The sequence below is a fragment of the Lolium rigidum genome, chromosome 3, assembly GCF_022539505.1.
Source record: "Lolium rigidum isolate FL_2022 chromosome 3, APGP_CSIRO_Lrig_0.1, whole genome shotgun sequence".
NCBI lineage: Eukaryota > Viridiplantae > Streptophyta > Magnoliopsida > Poales > Poaceae > Lolium > Lolium rigidum.
The window spans coordinates 312,308,641-312,323,457 of NC_061510.1; the positions used below are offsets into that span (position 1 = coordinate 312,308,641).

The 14,817-nt window shown below is 44.3% G+C and overlaps 1 protein-coding gene across 1 annotated transcript; it reads right to left on the reverse strand.

Annotated features, from left to right (window-relative positions):
• Positions 1-2,532: 2,532 nt before the first annotated feature.
• On the reverse strand, positions 2,533-14,580 carry LOC124703720 (indole-3-acetaldehyde oxidase-like). Its single transcript, XM_047235942.1, has 10 exons — positions 14,427-14,580; positions 8,797-10,479; positions 8,279-8,541; positions 7,950-8,159; positions 7,647-7,865; positions 6,596-7,561; positions 3,766-3,861; positions 3,528-3,626; positions 3,256-3,445; positions 2,533-3,105 (listed from the first exon to the last, which is right to left on the reverse strand). The coding sequence occupies exons 1-10, from the start codon at positions 14,578-14,580 to the stop codon at positions 2,885-2,887; spliced, it is 4,101 nt and encodes a 1,366-aa protein (XP_047091898.1). The 3' UTR covers positions 2,533-2,884.
• Between the last annotated feature and the right edge of the window lie 237 nt (positions 14,581-14,817).

The window sequence follows — 14,817 nt, forward strand, 5'->3', positions numbered from 1 at the left end:
CTTCTACCACCTCCCCATCAACACCCTTTAGATGGCTGATAGTATTGTGTTTTTTCCTCTCTGTTGCGAAAGAGTGAAAATAGGCGGTGTTTCGGTCTCCCTTCTCAAGCCAATCCGCATGGGCACGTTGCTTCCACGATAACTCCCACTGATCCTCAAGCCGCTCCAGCTTGAAACGGGTCTTCTGCTCCTTTGCAATATTTTGTGCTGTGATCTCACCACGCCTACACTCCTCAAGTTCCTCTTTTAGCTTTTTTATACGGTTTTGTAGGTCACCCAGCACATCACAACTCCACGTATGTAGGTCCTTTGACACCTTGCTAATTTTACTTGATATACTGCCTTCTCCTCTTGCTCCAGCTAGGTCCCATGCATTCTTAACAATTGCCTCGCAATCATCCTCCAAAATCCATCTAGCTTCGAACCTTTTATTTAGACCCTTGTTGCCAGTCCAAGATGGTTTCTTACTGCACTCCGCACGGACCACCACTGGTCTATGGTCTGAATGTTCCGGGTCACCATTCTTTACCTTGAAATCTGAAAAGTGGATACGCCAAGAAGGGGAAGCCACAGCTCGGTCCAAACGCTCACGGATATAACCTTCAGCACGCCAATTATTATTTCTCCACGTGAACATATCCCCCTCAAACCCAAGATCTTGCAGGTTACTATAGTCTAAAGCATCACGAAATTTATCCATCTGTGCTTGAGGTTTTGGTACACCACCTTGCTTTTCAAAACTATAAAGTATTTCATTAAAGTCACCAATACACATCCAAGGCAGATTTGATTGATGGTGCAAAGTGCGTAAAAGCCTCCATGTATCTTCACGATTCTCTTGCCGGGGCTCCCCATAAATTCCTGTCAGCCTCCATTTGAAACCATCTGGTTGCACCACTTCCACGTCAATGTGCATTCTACCTTTCCATCTTAGACTCAGATTAATTCCACGTTTCCAGAACATAGCAAGACCACCACTTCTGCCCTCACACTTTTGCACAATCATGTGAGGCATTCCTAGCTTCCACCTGAATTTCTCCATCCCTTTCTCATCAAGTTTGGTTTCCGACAAGAAAAGGATATCCGGTGCCTCCTTCTTCTGGTGAGCCAGAAGACCACGAACTTCCGGCCCATTCCCCAAACCCCGGCAGTTCAAACCACTTATAATCATTGGGGCCCGCGGAGCATTCCCGGCAGCCCCGCTTCAACCGATTTGTCACACTCCATCACTACACCCTCCATTTCAACCGTCTCCTTATTTTTATTTTTCTTTTTCTTAAGGTCCTTGTCAACCTCTACCGACAACTCCACCTTTCTTTTGACTCCCACGCTCACATCAATTTTTGCAGTGCCCACTCTATCCTTCTTCTGCCTTTTATATTTTCTTAACAAATTCACTGGCTCTCCCGACTTTGTATTGGTAGGAGTCTCCTCCCTATGCACAGCTTCAAACACCTTGTCGGCCTCAGGGATGTTGCATGCCCCATGCAGCGCATTGTCATTCCCTGCATTTTCCTTTTTATCTAGTTTCTGTTGTACAACCGGGCAGGCTAGTTGTCCAGCGTCACCCACTCCCACTACCAGTGCACCATCCTTTCCCGTACCACTGTCCCCTGCCAAATACCCTTCTCTTTGTCCCTTGTCAATCTCAAAGATGACCTGCTCTTTTCTGGCTGTTCCATCTGTTACTGACTCACAACAGTCAGCTCCCACACCTGAGCCATCTGTTAGCTTCAAAGGACTCGACACCTTCCCCTCGTCTCCTTTACCTGACCCAGAACGGTCGATGCTTGGGTTTTTATCTTTTCTCCATGATAAACTATCGATGCCTGGCCCATTACCTCCATTCCTGAAGCTGCCAAAGTTTTTGTTCTCTGTACCTCGCCTACCACTCCAGGATCCTTTATCACTTGGATACGGTCCTTTTTGGTTTGGTGTCCACTTCAGCCATTTGCCAAATTGTTGCATCTCACCCCTTTTCAGCTGGATTGAGCAAGCTTTATCTATGTGCCCTACCTTGCCACACGTGAAACAAAAGTTTGGCAAATATTCATATTCAAAACGGCACCACTTTTCTCTGTTATCCTCCCCAAACGTGACCATCATTCCCCTTAACAGAGGTTTATTAACCTGCAGTCTGACCTTTACTCTAAGGTACTTACCCGGCGCCATACCATTTGCATCAGTTTCAACATCAATGAACTCCCCAATTGCATCCCCCATCTCTTCACCTGTCTTCCTGTACATCCTACCCAAAGGTAGATTAAAAATCCTTATCCAGATCGGGAAGCTCTCGAACTTGTACTCATCTGCCGTCTTGTTTACATCAAACTCTTCCATCAGTAACAGATCATTCTCGAACATCCACGGCCCTTCCTCCAGTGCCTTCCTCTTCCCACTAGCCTGATAGAACGTAAACATAAAAATATTTTCCCCCACAGACTTGCAGTGGATACCTTTCAGTGGGCACCATGCCCTTCCCAGCGCACCGGCTAGGCCCTCCGGCTAGGCACCATGCGAGCTTATTAATACTAAGAGACAAGTTTTCCTGATTCTCTTCCTTTTATTCATCGGATTACAACTGAAAGCAAGAAAGTAGGACCATGGGCGAGATTACTGGAGCTGCCATCCCAACCCCCCTCACGCACGTCCCTTCACTAAGCTCGCGGTGACCACGTCATCGTGCCATCCCACGACAGGATCAACGGAGCTCCTAACTAACTAGTTGGCCCGTCAGTGTACAAGCACATCTGACAGATCTTGCTTATTTGCTAGTAATTGAAACGGCTAACTTGACAGAGTCCAGGCTGTTGCCGAAAACAGCGAGAAGTGCTACAAATGCAGTGTGGAGGAGAATGCAGTGCAGCGTTTAGGCCAAGAAGCTTCACGCCTTGGTGGCGGGGAGGCTCCTGAGGTACTTCTCGACAACATCAAAGCCGCAGAGCTCCTTGACTGTAGCCATCGTTGCCGGCACGTCCATCTGGAACGTCAGCGGCGAGTTCGCAGGTCCGGTGCACACCGAGAACTCCTTCCTGGCCGCTCTGATGGCTTCCCTCATCGCGCAGTGCACCGAGGACGCGAGGAGCAGGGGCGGCTCACCAGAAGCTGGAACCAAGCAGAGATTTTGAATTTTATCAGTGTCAGCCTGTCATTCATTGTTGGCGAGCGAGCTAAGAGCTGCAGAGTTGTGATGGAATGAAATAGAACCATGTATGTATATTCATGGTAGAACGCTGGGCAGATCGGAAGCTTCACCTTTTGAGGAGAGGATGCGCTTTTGGCTGCGGGGGCTGTCGAAGAACTCGACGTTGAACTGCTTTGGGATGGTGTCCACTGAGGGGATCTTGTAGGAATACGTGCCATCACTGATGAGCAGGCCGTCGGAGTTGGTCCTGTACTCCTCATTTGTGAAGAATCCTATCCCGTACACAAATGCACCTTCGACCTGAGCAAAATCACGAACAGATTTCTGACCAGCCACACCTCATTCACACAGCAGTGATCTGTCTTTTAGGATTGGAGCTCACCTGGCCCAAGTCTATCGCTGGATTCAGGCTCTGCCCACAGTCAAACAGAATGTCACTCCGGAGGATCGTGGTTGCTCCTGTCAAGACATCGACTTCCACCTGCAATGTTCATATGAAGATTGCCAATCAGACATTCGTCAACATCTAGCACAAGAGAAGCCGCAATCTCCAGTAGCATGCATGGCTAACATAGAATGCTTTTGCAGTATCGCTCTTGTGATTTGGATCAGGAGGATACCTCACTAACAGCTGCTCCATAGTTCAAGTAGCTGGTGAAAGTTGGGTCAGGGAGCCAGTAGGCATGCGCCGACAAGTTCACGTTCACCGTTGTTGCCTGCGAGCGAGGAGGAATAAGGCATCAACTTCCAATAGCAGAATCGATAGAGATAAATTAAGCAGATGAAATTCTTGAGGAAATAGAAAATGCTCTATTTTCTATGAAGGTGAATCGCGCCCCTGGCCCTGATAACATCCCCATTGAATTTTTTCAATGTTGTTGGCAATTAGTAAAACCTGAGATAATGTAGATGTTTCATTGCTTTCATAATGGAACCTTGGATATCAAAAGATTAAACTATGGGGTCATAACTTTGCTTCCTAAGTTGGCGGGAAATATCTCAATATCGTCCCATTTGCTTACTAAGATGCATTTATAAGTTGGTCACCAAAACTTTGACGTTGCGGTTAGAACCTTACTCTGATAAGCTCTTTAGCATTCAGCAAAATGCCTTTATTAAAAAGAGGAACATTATGGATGGGGTCAACAGGCTGGGATTGTTCTTAAGCTAGATTTCGAGAAAGCCTATGATAAGGTAAATTGGAATTTCCTTTTAGAGTGTCACAAAATTAGAGGTTTTAATGACCTGTGGTGTTCATGGGTTAAGCAATGCCTTTTCAAGGGGACGGTATGTGTGAAAACAAATGACGAGATGGGGCCCTATTTTTCTAAAGGGGTTCGTCAAGGCGACCCCATGTCTCCTACTTTGTTCAACCTCATAGCCGAATCCCTTACCAAGATGGTGTTAAGAGCCCAAGCTAATGAGATGTTGGTGGGGCTTGCTTCCTGATATAATTCCCACTGGTGTGGTTGTGTTACTGTATGCGGATGATACGGTACTTTGCATCAATCATGATCCGGAGAAAGCCATAAATCTCAAGCTATTTTTTTATTCCTTCGAGTTGATGTCTGGGTTAAAAATAAATTTTGAGAAGAGCGAAATCTTTACCATAGGGGGAGATAATAACACGGCTGCTTTCTATTCTGATCTGTTTGGGTGTCAGGTTGGTTCTTTACCAATGAAATATTTGGGGGTTCCCATTTCTTTAGTAGCTTTAAAAACATCAGATTGGGACTATGTTGATGGTAAACTCGTTAAGAAACTTGATACTTGGGTTGGGAATTCGGTTTCATCTGGTGGAAAGAAAATTCTCATAGATGCTTGCTTTTCTTCTGTCTTGTACTATCCTATGTCTATGTTCCGTTTTAATAAAATTTTCCTAGAAAAAGCGGATAGACATGGAAAAAGGTTCTTCTGGCAAAAACGGAAAGACAAAAAAATTTATCATATGGTTCTATGGGACAGAGTGTGTAGACCGAAAAATAAAGGGGGTCTAGGTATTAAGGACCTTAGAAGACAAAATATCAGCCTCCTAGTAAAGTGGTGGTGGAAGCTTGATACTCATGAGGGTTTGTGGCAGAGGATTGTCAAAGCCAGGTATCTTAGGGGTAAAACTGTGGCTAGTGTGACTGACAGGTTCAATGATTCTCCTTGTTGGAAAGCGTTGGTTACAAGTGAAAGAACATTATTTTGCTGGTAGACGAATTTGTTTAAGAAATGGGAACATTATGAGGTTTTGGGAGGATTCCTGGGACGGTGAGCCACCTCTCTGTGATACTTTTCCTGAGCTCTATAACATTTGTCAAATGAAAGGGTGTACTATTAAAGATTTTGTGAACAAAAACTATTCCATGACTTTTTGGAGAAGATTGCATGGCAATATGGCTAACCAATGGGAGAGAATCCTAGGAATTTTTAATGGGCTTAATCTGACCGATGAAAATGATTCTATTTTTTGGGATTTGACTAGTAATAAAGTGTTTTCCACCAAATCTATGTATGAGCATCTTGAAAGAGATTTAAATGGTCCAAACAATAAAATGATTTGGAAAGCTAAGATACCCTTAAAGATCCAAATTTTCATGTGGCAGGTTTTTAGAAACGCGATTCCTACTAGAGATAATATGCGCAGAAGAAAGTGGCCGGGTACTCATGTTTGTTCGTTTTGCAAACAAGTTGAAAGTGTTGAGCATTTATTCTTTTCCTGTCCTATAGCCCGGGTTGCTTGGGCAACTCTGGGTAATTTTCTGGGAACATCCAGATGTCCCGATCTCTTTGGCAAGCGATCTGTTGGTTCTATACTTTCTTGCCTAAAGGAGAGAGGGGATGTATATGGTTGGACTTGCTGCTATGTGCTGGTCTATTTGGACTTTGCGGAACAAAGTAACATTTGATGGCCATATAGTAAGGAACCCTATGGAACCTATCTTTATAATGTGCGCATTCGTACTGTATTGGGCAGGGTTGCAAGCAAGGACAGGTGGTGCAGAGAACTCGAGAGCTCATGAAGATGGCGGCGGAGATGACAAAGAAGGCCTAGATGGATGCTGGTGGTTCCCGAACGATGATTGGAGACTGAAGCTTGTTGCTTTGAGTGTTGGCTTTAGTTGGTGATACTTATCTTTAGCCTGGATGTTTCTTTATGTTAGCCTAGTTGGCCTTTGGTGGTTTGCTTCCTAGTATACTGGTTCCTGTTAAAGTTAGTTTCTGTATTGTTGGGAGATTGTTGGTGGTAACAGGTTTTCGTCCCATGGCGGTATTCTGATTTCAGAGTATCGCAGTTTCATGTTACTGCCCCAACTCGCTTCTCTTTTCTCCTACCCCTTTTCTTGTTATATCTGTGTAAGCGTCGAACTGTGTATTTCCGTTTTAGCAATAAAATGGAAAGGGGTGAGAAGCCCGGTTAGAAAAAACTACAAGCCAATCAGATCTCACAAGATTTCTCCTTACCTGCGCAATCAAGGAGCGCCATGTAACCAGGCTGGACTTGGCCTCCAGGTCTTCTTTGATAGGCTTAAGCCTCTTGACAAGCGCAGCGCACGACAGTCGGACCGCCTCACAGCTGGCCTGAGAGGTAGTGCTCCCATCGGTCACACCTCCTTGGACCACGCTAAGCGTGTCGGCCTGGATGACCCGTACCTTGTCGAGGAGTCCTTCGTCACCATCGGGCCATAGCTGCCCCAGCACGAATGCAGTCATCTGCGTCACTTTGGTCCACAGCCCTTGGCCTATCTCAACGCCGCCGACCTCAACGACTATGGAACTGTCTTTCAAGATGGACACCCTCCCCGGAGTTGGCCTGAGAAATACCGTATAAGTGATTGGCACGCAGGAGATGCCACGCTTCTTCCACCTGCTGCCGCTGTTGAAAAGCTCGACTGCGGCAGCCCTTTGCTGGTAGTCGGGTGAAAAAGCCAGTTTCTCGAAGATGGTGACGAGGCTGTAGGCCGAGGGCTCGCCTGCACAGTCCCCGAAGAACACCTTGAGGCTCTTGAAGTCATGAAGGTTCTTCCTTCTGATGGTGTTGGTTTCGACTGAGAGCATTGAGGCAACATGCTCGACTATGGCTTCCGCGATGAAGGAGCCCTGCACTCCACCAGGTGCACGCATGGCCTGCTTGGGCGATATGTTAGTCCTGCAAACCTTTATGTCAAATGCGAGGGCACCCCAGTTGTACTTCTTCAGAGCCTCTATAACAGAAAATGGCATAAATGGACTGTAGTCAGGCCATATTCCGGCTTGGATTCCGAGATCAAGGCGCAGGGCTGTTATTGTGCCGTCCGACTTGAATCCAACCGAGTACTTTGCCTTCATCAGGTGCCGTCCTCCTGTCATTATCATGTCCGTCTTGCGGTCAAGGTACATCCGAACAGGGCGCCGCAGCTTGAATGCTGCAACTGCACATGCACATGCAACCTGACAGACAGTACCAACACTTTCCTGATCAGATTCAACGATTAATAGGTTCAAGTTTTAGTAAATCTTATAGTTGGACACTTACATGCACTGCTTTCATTGACTTCCCACCAAAGCCACCTCCAACTCTTCTTGTGATGACACGAACATTGTGGAACGGTATGCCAAGGCACCTTCCAATGTCTTGCTGTGCGACCTCAGGCATTTGCACTGAGGAGTAAACAGTGATACAGTTATCTTCGTCGGGGATAGCTAAGGCGACCTGCATCTCCAAGTAGAAGAAGCACTGGGATTCAAGTTTCACCTGTGAAAATAAATAAACTAGGTCTGAGAATTATTGCCAATATACTTAAGATCTATGACCTCTTCAAACAAATGAATTGCGTACATCTGCTGATAAAATCTTGTAATCAGCTTCAGACATTCCTTTGTCAAAGTCACCAACTGGCTTAGGAGCTAAATACGGGGGAGGAATGTAGAAGCTGTTATGCTGGATCGCGTCCTCTATTGTCAGAATTGGTGGCTCTAGATTTTCGGTGCTATACTCAATAATAGCTTGTTTTGCCGCCATATAGGCATAATTCTGTGTTTCAGCAATCTGCGTCATAAGGAAAGCAACAAGATGATACAGTCAGAAGGTCCAATGATTTCTCAAAATATTGGATCAACATTTAAAGACACCTCATAAAAAAGAAATTTGAAGTGGTTAATACGTACCACAATGCCAACAAGTTGACCAGCATATTCAGTAACTGAATTAGCAAAAATCGGCTCGTCTTCTACCATTCTAAAGTTGGTAAACACATTTTCACCACCACTTGGAATGTCCTTTGCATCAATAACCGCAATAACCTTTTGTGAAGCCAAAGATGGTCTGAACTTGATTCCATTTATACGAGCATGAGGATGTGTGCTGTAGATGAATGCTCCATAGAGGCAATCCTTAGGAACAGGGATGTCATCAACGTACACAGCTTCCCCTGTGAAAGAACCAACAATTGCGTCAACTAGATGCTTCAGGATACAAACTGCGGGTGCTACTAACAAAAAGGTTTTGAAGATAAATATGGAGAGATGAAGCCATTCAGATGGTTAAGCATTAATCCACCTGACATACTAAATATGAACGAAAGGACTATGAATCGTTTTGGTTATGACTTATGCAGAAGAAAATACTATCAATAAATATTTTCAAGCGCTGCTAACCTATAGGACAAGGGAATGAGAGTATATACCTGAAGCTTGTAGCTCTACACCAGTTTTATTGATGGGCTTGCCAATTTGTTTATATCCGTCAGTGGAAAGCAGTTCCTGTCTTGAGCGAATTGGCAAACTATCGCTGTTAACATGCTTCCCCGGCGAGGACACACTGACACTATCCATTATTCCCAAATTGGGAGCATCAGCTCTTGCTGGTTCATTCAGTTTGTTGGCAAGGGAAGACAGGAAACTGAACAGAAAACTGACTGCCAAGCTAACTCTGTATTCAGGATGTGTGGTTCCTACTGATGGTATAATAACATCTTTAAGCAACCGCACAGCTTCAAGTATTACAGGTACACTTACTGATTTTCCCTTAAGGAAGTTCTCGACATTCCTAGCCCTGATCGCGTGTTCAGTTCCATAAGCACCAAATGCCAAGCATATATCCTCAATGAGAATCTTCCCTGATGATGCAGCCTCTGATAGCCTTGCCAAGAACGCAGAGTTGACATATGAGATAGCGTTGCCGGATGGACGAGGTGATGCTCGAGAAGTCTCAAAGGCTACATTAGCTGAGCCCCAATGTGGGACAAATATGCTGACCAGTAGGGTCCTAGAATCAGATGGAGGCTGCGCCAAGAAGTCCTCCAGTGTAAGACAGAGCTTCTTGGAAGCCACTTGAACGGTCACGGTTGAACCTGCAGCCAGAAGAACTGTTGCAATGTCTGACGGTAAGTGCAGCCTCTGTGCCATGATTATGTTTCCACCAATGGTTGCAGTGTTGCGAACAAATGGCGATGCTACCTTGTTCAGATGATCAGCAATCTTTCTGAAGACCAGGGTTTCATCCGAGAAAACATCAATGGCTTTGGAGATGGATACAGCTGCTCCGATCTCAGCACCCTTGTTGGTTCTGTTGATGACTGAAAGCTCTGGAATCCTGTTGATGTCGATGTGCTTGTCATATAGGTCTTCATCCTTGTAAACACCAGAGCAAGTGTTTGAAGCCACAATCTTCACTGAGCTTTCGTCAAACCAGTTGGAATCTAGCAGCCTTTCGAGTTCGGCGATGCTCTTAGGATAGTACCAGCCATCGTCACTGAACACAACCGGGGCTGGGACATTGTCGATTTTTTTTAATTTTTTTTGGGGTGGGACATAGTCCATTTGATTCACAGAAGATTCGATCTCAGCTTTGAGGAAGTCTGGGAAGGTGCAGATGGAGGCACTGGAGTACGCTGGCAGCTTGCTGACATCTGCAGGGTCTGCACCTTTCTTCCAGAAGGAGTTGAGGCCCAGGTCCTCAAGGTCGACATCAGCCGCAAAACTCTTGCATGCATCAACTATAGGCCTATAGCCAGTGCATCGGCACAAGTTGCCCGAGATGGACTTCTCAGCCTCGGAGATGGTAAGCTTGGAGAACCCCTCAGGCGGAGCAGGGCGGGCAGCCGCCTTGTCGGCGTTGGTGAGCGCAGAGAAGATGGACATGCACATGCCCGGGGTGCAGTAGCCGCACTGAGAGGCATGGAAACCAGAGAGGCGCTGCTGCACGCTGTGAAATCCATCCTTGGTGTTGCCGATGCCTTCGCTGGTGGTCACCGAGCAGAAATTCAGGGTGCCAACGAGTGACAGACAGGAGCTTGCCGCGAACTCATTCACCTCTTGTGTGCATGGGTCATACATGGATATTAGGACCACACATGCGCCGCATCCACCTGCAGAAATATGAAACTGTACATCAGAAACATTAGCAAACATTATTACAATTATCAGGTGCACTACGAAACAAGTATCTAATTTATTTGCTCCTTTTTTTTGCTACTTCGTCTTGGACGCAATTTAGAGCCAGGAAGTATCAGTCAGACATTCAAGATGAAAATAAAAAACCAGTCAGACATTCAAGATTTCTTATTTGAGGTGAGAAACAAAATAATTGATGAAACGTAGAAACAGTTCACTGGAGATGCCTACATATATGCACAACTAAGAAGGTACTGTATGGAGGACAAAGCACGTATCAAGTGCCATTATGGATTAACATTTCCTCTTTGCAGAACAGAATCCATTATGAGAAAGTGAGTCTAACTTAAAGGTCATGATGGGATTTTTAAAACTGTTTTTGTTCCGGACTAAAATCTATTTAACATTTCATGGCAATGTGCAAAATGGGTTAAGCATACGGTTATTAGAGTTAAAAGTGGTTAACAGATGGTTATTAAGGTTCCAACCACTGCTAACATTAAGCAATGATGACAAGTCATCACAGATCTCAGCAAGCCGACTCAAAAAGGAAACACAAAAGAGGCAGAGAAGAGCAAATTTTGAATGTTATCGAAGCTTCCCTGAACGTATAAAATGCAAAGTATTGTATTCTTTTCTTTCAAAGTAAAATAAGGTGACCCAACACCTGAACAAAGCAACATATCTAGGCACTCCAACAAGCACTCATGGTGACACATCGTTTAATCATTATCTCACATCTGTTTGGGGTGAAACACCATCATCAGAAACAAAATTATTTTTTCTACTAGCAACAAACAGAAGTAATTACCACCCAAAAAGAAAAGTATTCAGGTTGCAAAAGAACCTCCAGTAAACCTCATAGTACCATCTGTTGTTCATCATGACTGGTTATACACTTAGGACCTGTTTGGAACCTCTCGAGCTCCTGAAATTCGCTACCGGAACGGAAGGAGCTGCGGCTATATTTCAGGAATTGCTAAAATCAAGCTCTGCACGCTCCGAGGATTTGACGGATGGAGAGAAACCGGACAGGTCCTTACTGCATCAAGATAACTGGTTGATCCTGATCGGATTGGCATGACAAAAGGGTGCTGCTAGACGTGAAGCTATTTTTTCAAACAAGGCATCACAACAACCCAAGCTCAGTCAAGCATTATCTGTTTCCCTAAAAGAGAAGTTCTAAACATTTTTTCCCCAAATTAGTAGTAGTCTGAATCTATTTCTCCTACAGTACTTCCTGCAGCAGCTGCACGATCCTGGAGATAAAAGTAGCAGCATCCATCTGCCGCCGCTGCTACGAGCCATGCCGCCGGCGTCAGCTCCGCATTCTTGCGGCTGGCCCTGCCGCCGGCGTCAGCTCGGCATTCTTGCGGCTGGTCCTGCCGCCGGCATCAGCTCGGCATTCTTGCGGCTGGTCCTGCTGCCGGCGTCAGCTGAGGCTTGCTGTTTAGTCATGGGACAAGGGACAGACGGGAGGGGCGAATAGCCGAATAGCGAACGCAAGGAGGAGGGGTGGAAGGGGTGACGAGGGACGGACACGGGCGGCAGGGTGGAGGCCGGCGGCAGTCGGGACTCGGGAGTGGAGGAGAAGGAGTCCACGCTAACCATAGGTTTTAGAGCACCGAGCCCAAATAACCATTTGCTTTCAGCGGTTGAACCAAAGGCCCATTGGGTTATTTTCTTGGGTTCGGTTCACTGAAGCAATCTTAAACAGGAACCAAGTGGTATGGGCTGGTTCTGGGGAAATCCACTTTGGCTCGTAGGAGGATATAAACCTGTTGTGTGAAAATACATTGTAAAGCATCAAAAAATTCTGAAATAAAATTTTGCATGTACATCTAGATATTTTATGTTCGTACACAAGTTTTTCAGAAAAAAATAAAATTTTTGTGTCTCCTGCAAAAAACACAAATTTTGATGCTACAACACGACTATGTACAGGACATTTTTTTTATCTTTTTTGTACATACCACATAAAATAGTTTTTTCCACGAAAACTTGTGTACGAACATAGAATGTCACGATGTACACGATAAATTTTATGTCAATTTTTTTTAATATTTTCTAAAATGTTTTTTCATTATTTTGCATAATTGGTGCAAGTGCTCCTGTGAGCCAAAACGCCTCCTCTCTGGTTCTGCTGTTTTTTTGGTTCTTTCGGTTTTTTGTGGTTTTTTCGTTTTACTTTTTTTGGTTTAATTTTTGATTGAAAATTCTTAATATTTTTTTAAAAATGGAAATTTTAATAGTTTTATATTTGATTTTTTTCTGTTCAACAATATTCTGAACAATTTTTAATTTGAACATTTTCTATCTTTGAATAATTTTCAAGTTTGGAAATTTTTTAAGTATGAATTATTTTCATGTTTGAATGTTTTTTTAAGTTCAAACATTTTTTACTTTGAACAATTTCAACTTTAATTTTTTTAAAAATTTAAACAATTTTTTACTTTGAACAAATTTTTAGTTCTCAACATTTTTTAAGTCTGGACATTTTTCAGATATAAGTTTTTTTCAAATCTAAAAGGTTTCAAATTTTGAATTGTCAAAAGTAAAATTATAGGGAAAAGAAAGAACCTGCCATGGACCCGTTCGTGGGCTGGCCCAACAGGGAGGCGCTCGTGTGTTGCCTACTCCCGCACGAACGCGAGCGATGTATAAGTGCTCAAAACCAAGTTGGGAAACACTATTTGTCGATTCAGTGCTCGGCGTCAATAGGCTACCCTCGCGCGCGATCAGGTTTCATGCCGGCCCATTAGGTGATTCAGTGCTCGACGTCAATAGGCTACCCTCGCGCGATCGGGTTTCACATAATTTCTAGGAAATAGTTGTATAGGATCTATTCATTAGGTGAGATCATAGGATCAACTTACAAAAACCCTATTTAGAAACTATGAAAAAACTCATAAAAATATACAAATAGGGACAGGTTGTATCCATATCTGAAAAAGATCAAAATTTGTTCTACATGTGGAGAAACAAAAAAAAGACAAATTCTGACGTGAAAAGAATTAGCTTTGGGGTGAATAGTGTTTCACCCTATTTACTCCCAAGTTTATCTCTTTTGACTCCATAAATGTAGGCCAAATTTGAAGCAGCAAGTTTTTGGACGTTGCATATATAACACAACTGTGTGTTGTTAATTTTTTTTGAAAATATTTGAACATGTGTTTCCTTTTAAAACTGTTGATCTCAATGATCCTATCTAAGATCAGATCTTACCTGAGTTGCCCCCCATAATATTTGCTGGTCGGGTTTTACAAACATTTTTTTCTTTCAGATTTTAGCTTTTTGCAAATTTGAACATTTTTTCAGATCTAAACATTTTTCAAATTTGGATAATTTTAAATTTGAACATTTTGAAAATTTGAACACTTTCTAATTTTAAACAATTTTAGATTTGGATATTTTTTGTATCTAAATATTTTTGGATCTCAGCATTTTTTAAGTTTAAACATTATTTAAATTTGAAAAAATACAAAAGTAATTGTAGTTGTTATTTTGGGCAGCATTGGAAGCGGCCAATCGCACGGGAACGAGCAATAGGCCGACCCAACCAAGTCCCACAGTTACTTAAGCATGAAAGTTATTCTCAAAACATAAGCTTAATTATAGGGCATGTACAACAGTTTGGACAATGGTTATGTTTAGTGCTCCGCCATGCCACATGTAAACAACGATATAGACATCTCGTACAGCAAACTGTCCATTTAGCCGTCTAACTAAAGGGCCTATAATCAAGCACGAACAGAAAAAGGTTATAGGAGATCGGATCTACTTCCGAATGAAAAACGGTGAGTTGTAGACGCACCCCTCGACCCTCGTACACAAGTACTAGTACACAACAGAGGAAAAGGTAGACAGTGATCATCACAACGATCTAACAGGATCTGTCGGTGTGTCGTGGGTGGCGGCTCACCTTCGCCGCAGCCGAGCTTGGGGCCCCTGACGTTGGTCCGTGTTCGCAGGAACTCGAGCAGCGGCATTGACAGCTCGACGCCGGCGGCCTCGTACCTCGCGCCGTTCACGGCTAGCACCACCCGCTGCCCTGCCGGCTTCGCCGATGAACCCATCTCCGAAGCCTCTCCCATTGGCCGATAAGGTGATTTGCTTCTGAGGAAGGTTTGCACCACTCGTTCCTTCGGCACGCGGCTACATATAGTAAGTCAGTGAAGCGAAATGATAAGGTGATGTCCCCGTTTTGGGTACCGCGCGCAGTCCGCAACAGGAAAACAATTGGCGCGTGCTATACGTGGGATCGATTCCGATCGGCATCTCCAGCGGCGCGACGCAAACGGACGCTGAGCGAT

Bases quoted from the DNA above. Each gene is read 5' to 3' on its own strand.
- LOC124703720 (XM_047235942.1), bottom strand. From the start codon at position 14,580: ATGGGTTCATCGGCGAAGCCGGCAGGGCAGCGGGTGGTGCTAGCCGTG. The intron at 10,480-14,426 runs GTGAGCCGCCAC...ATATTTCTGCAG, and splicing joins CAAGCTCGGCTGCGGCGAAG to GTGGATGCGGCGCATGTGTG. The intron at 3,627-3,765 runs GTATCCTCCTGA...TGAACATTGCAG, and splicing joins ATGGAGCAGCTGTTAGTGAG to GTGGAAGTCGATGTCTTGAC.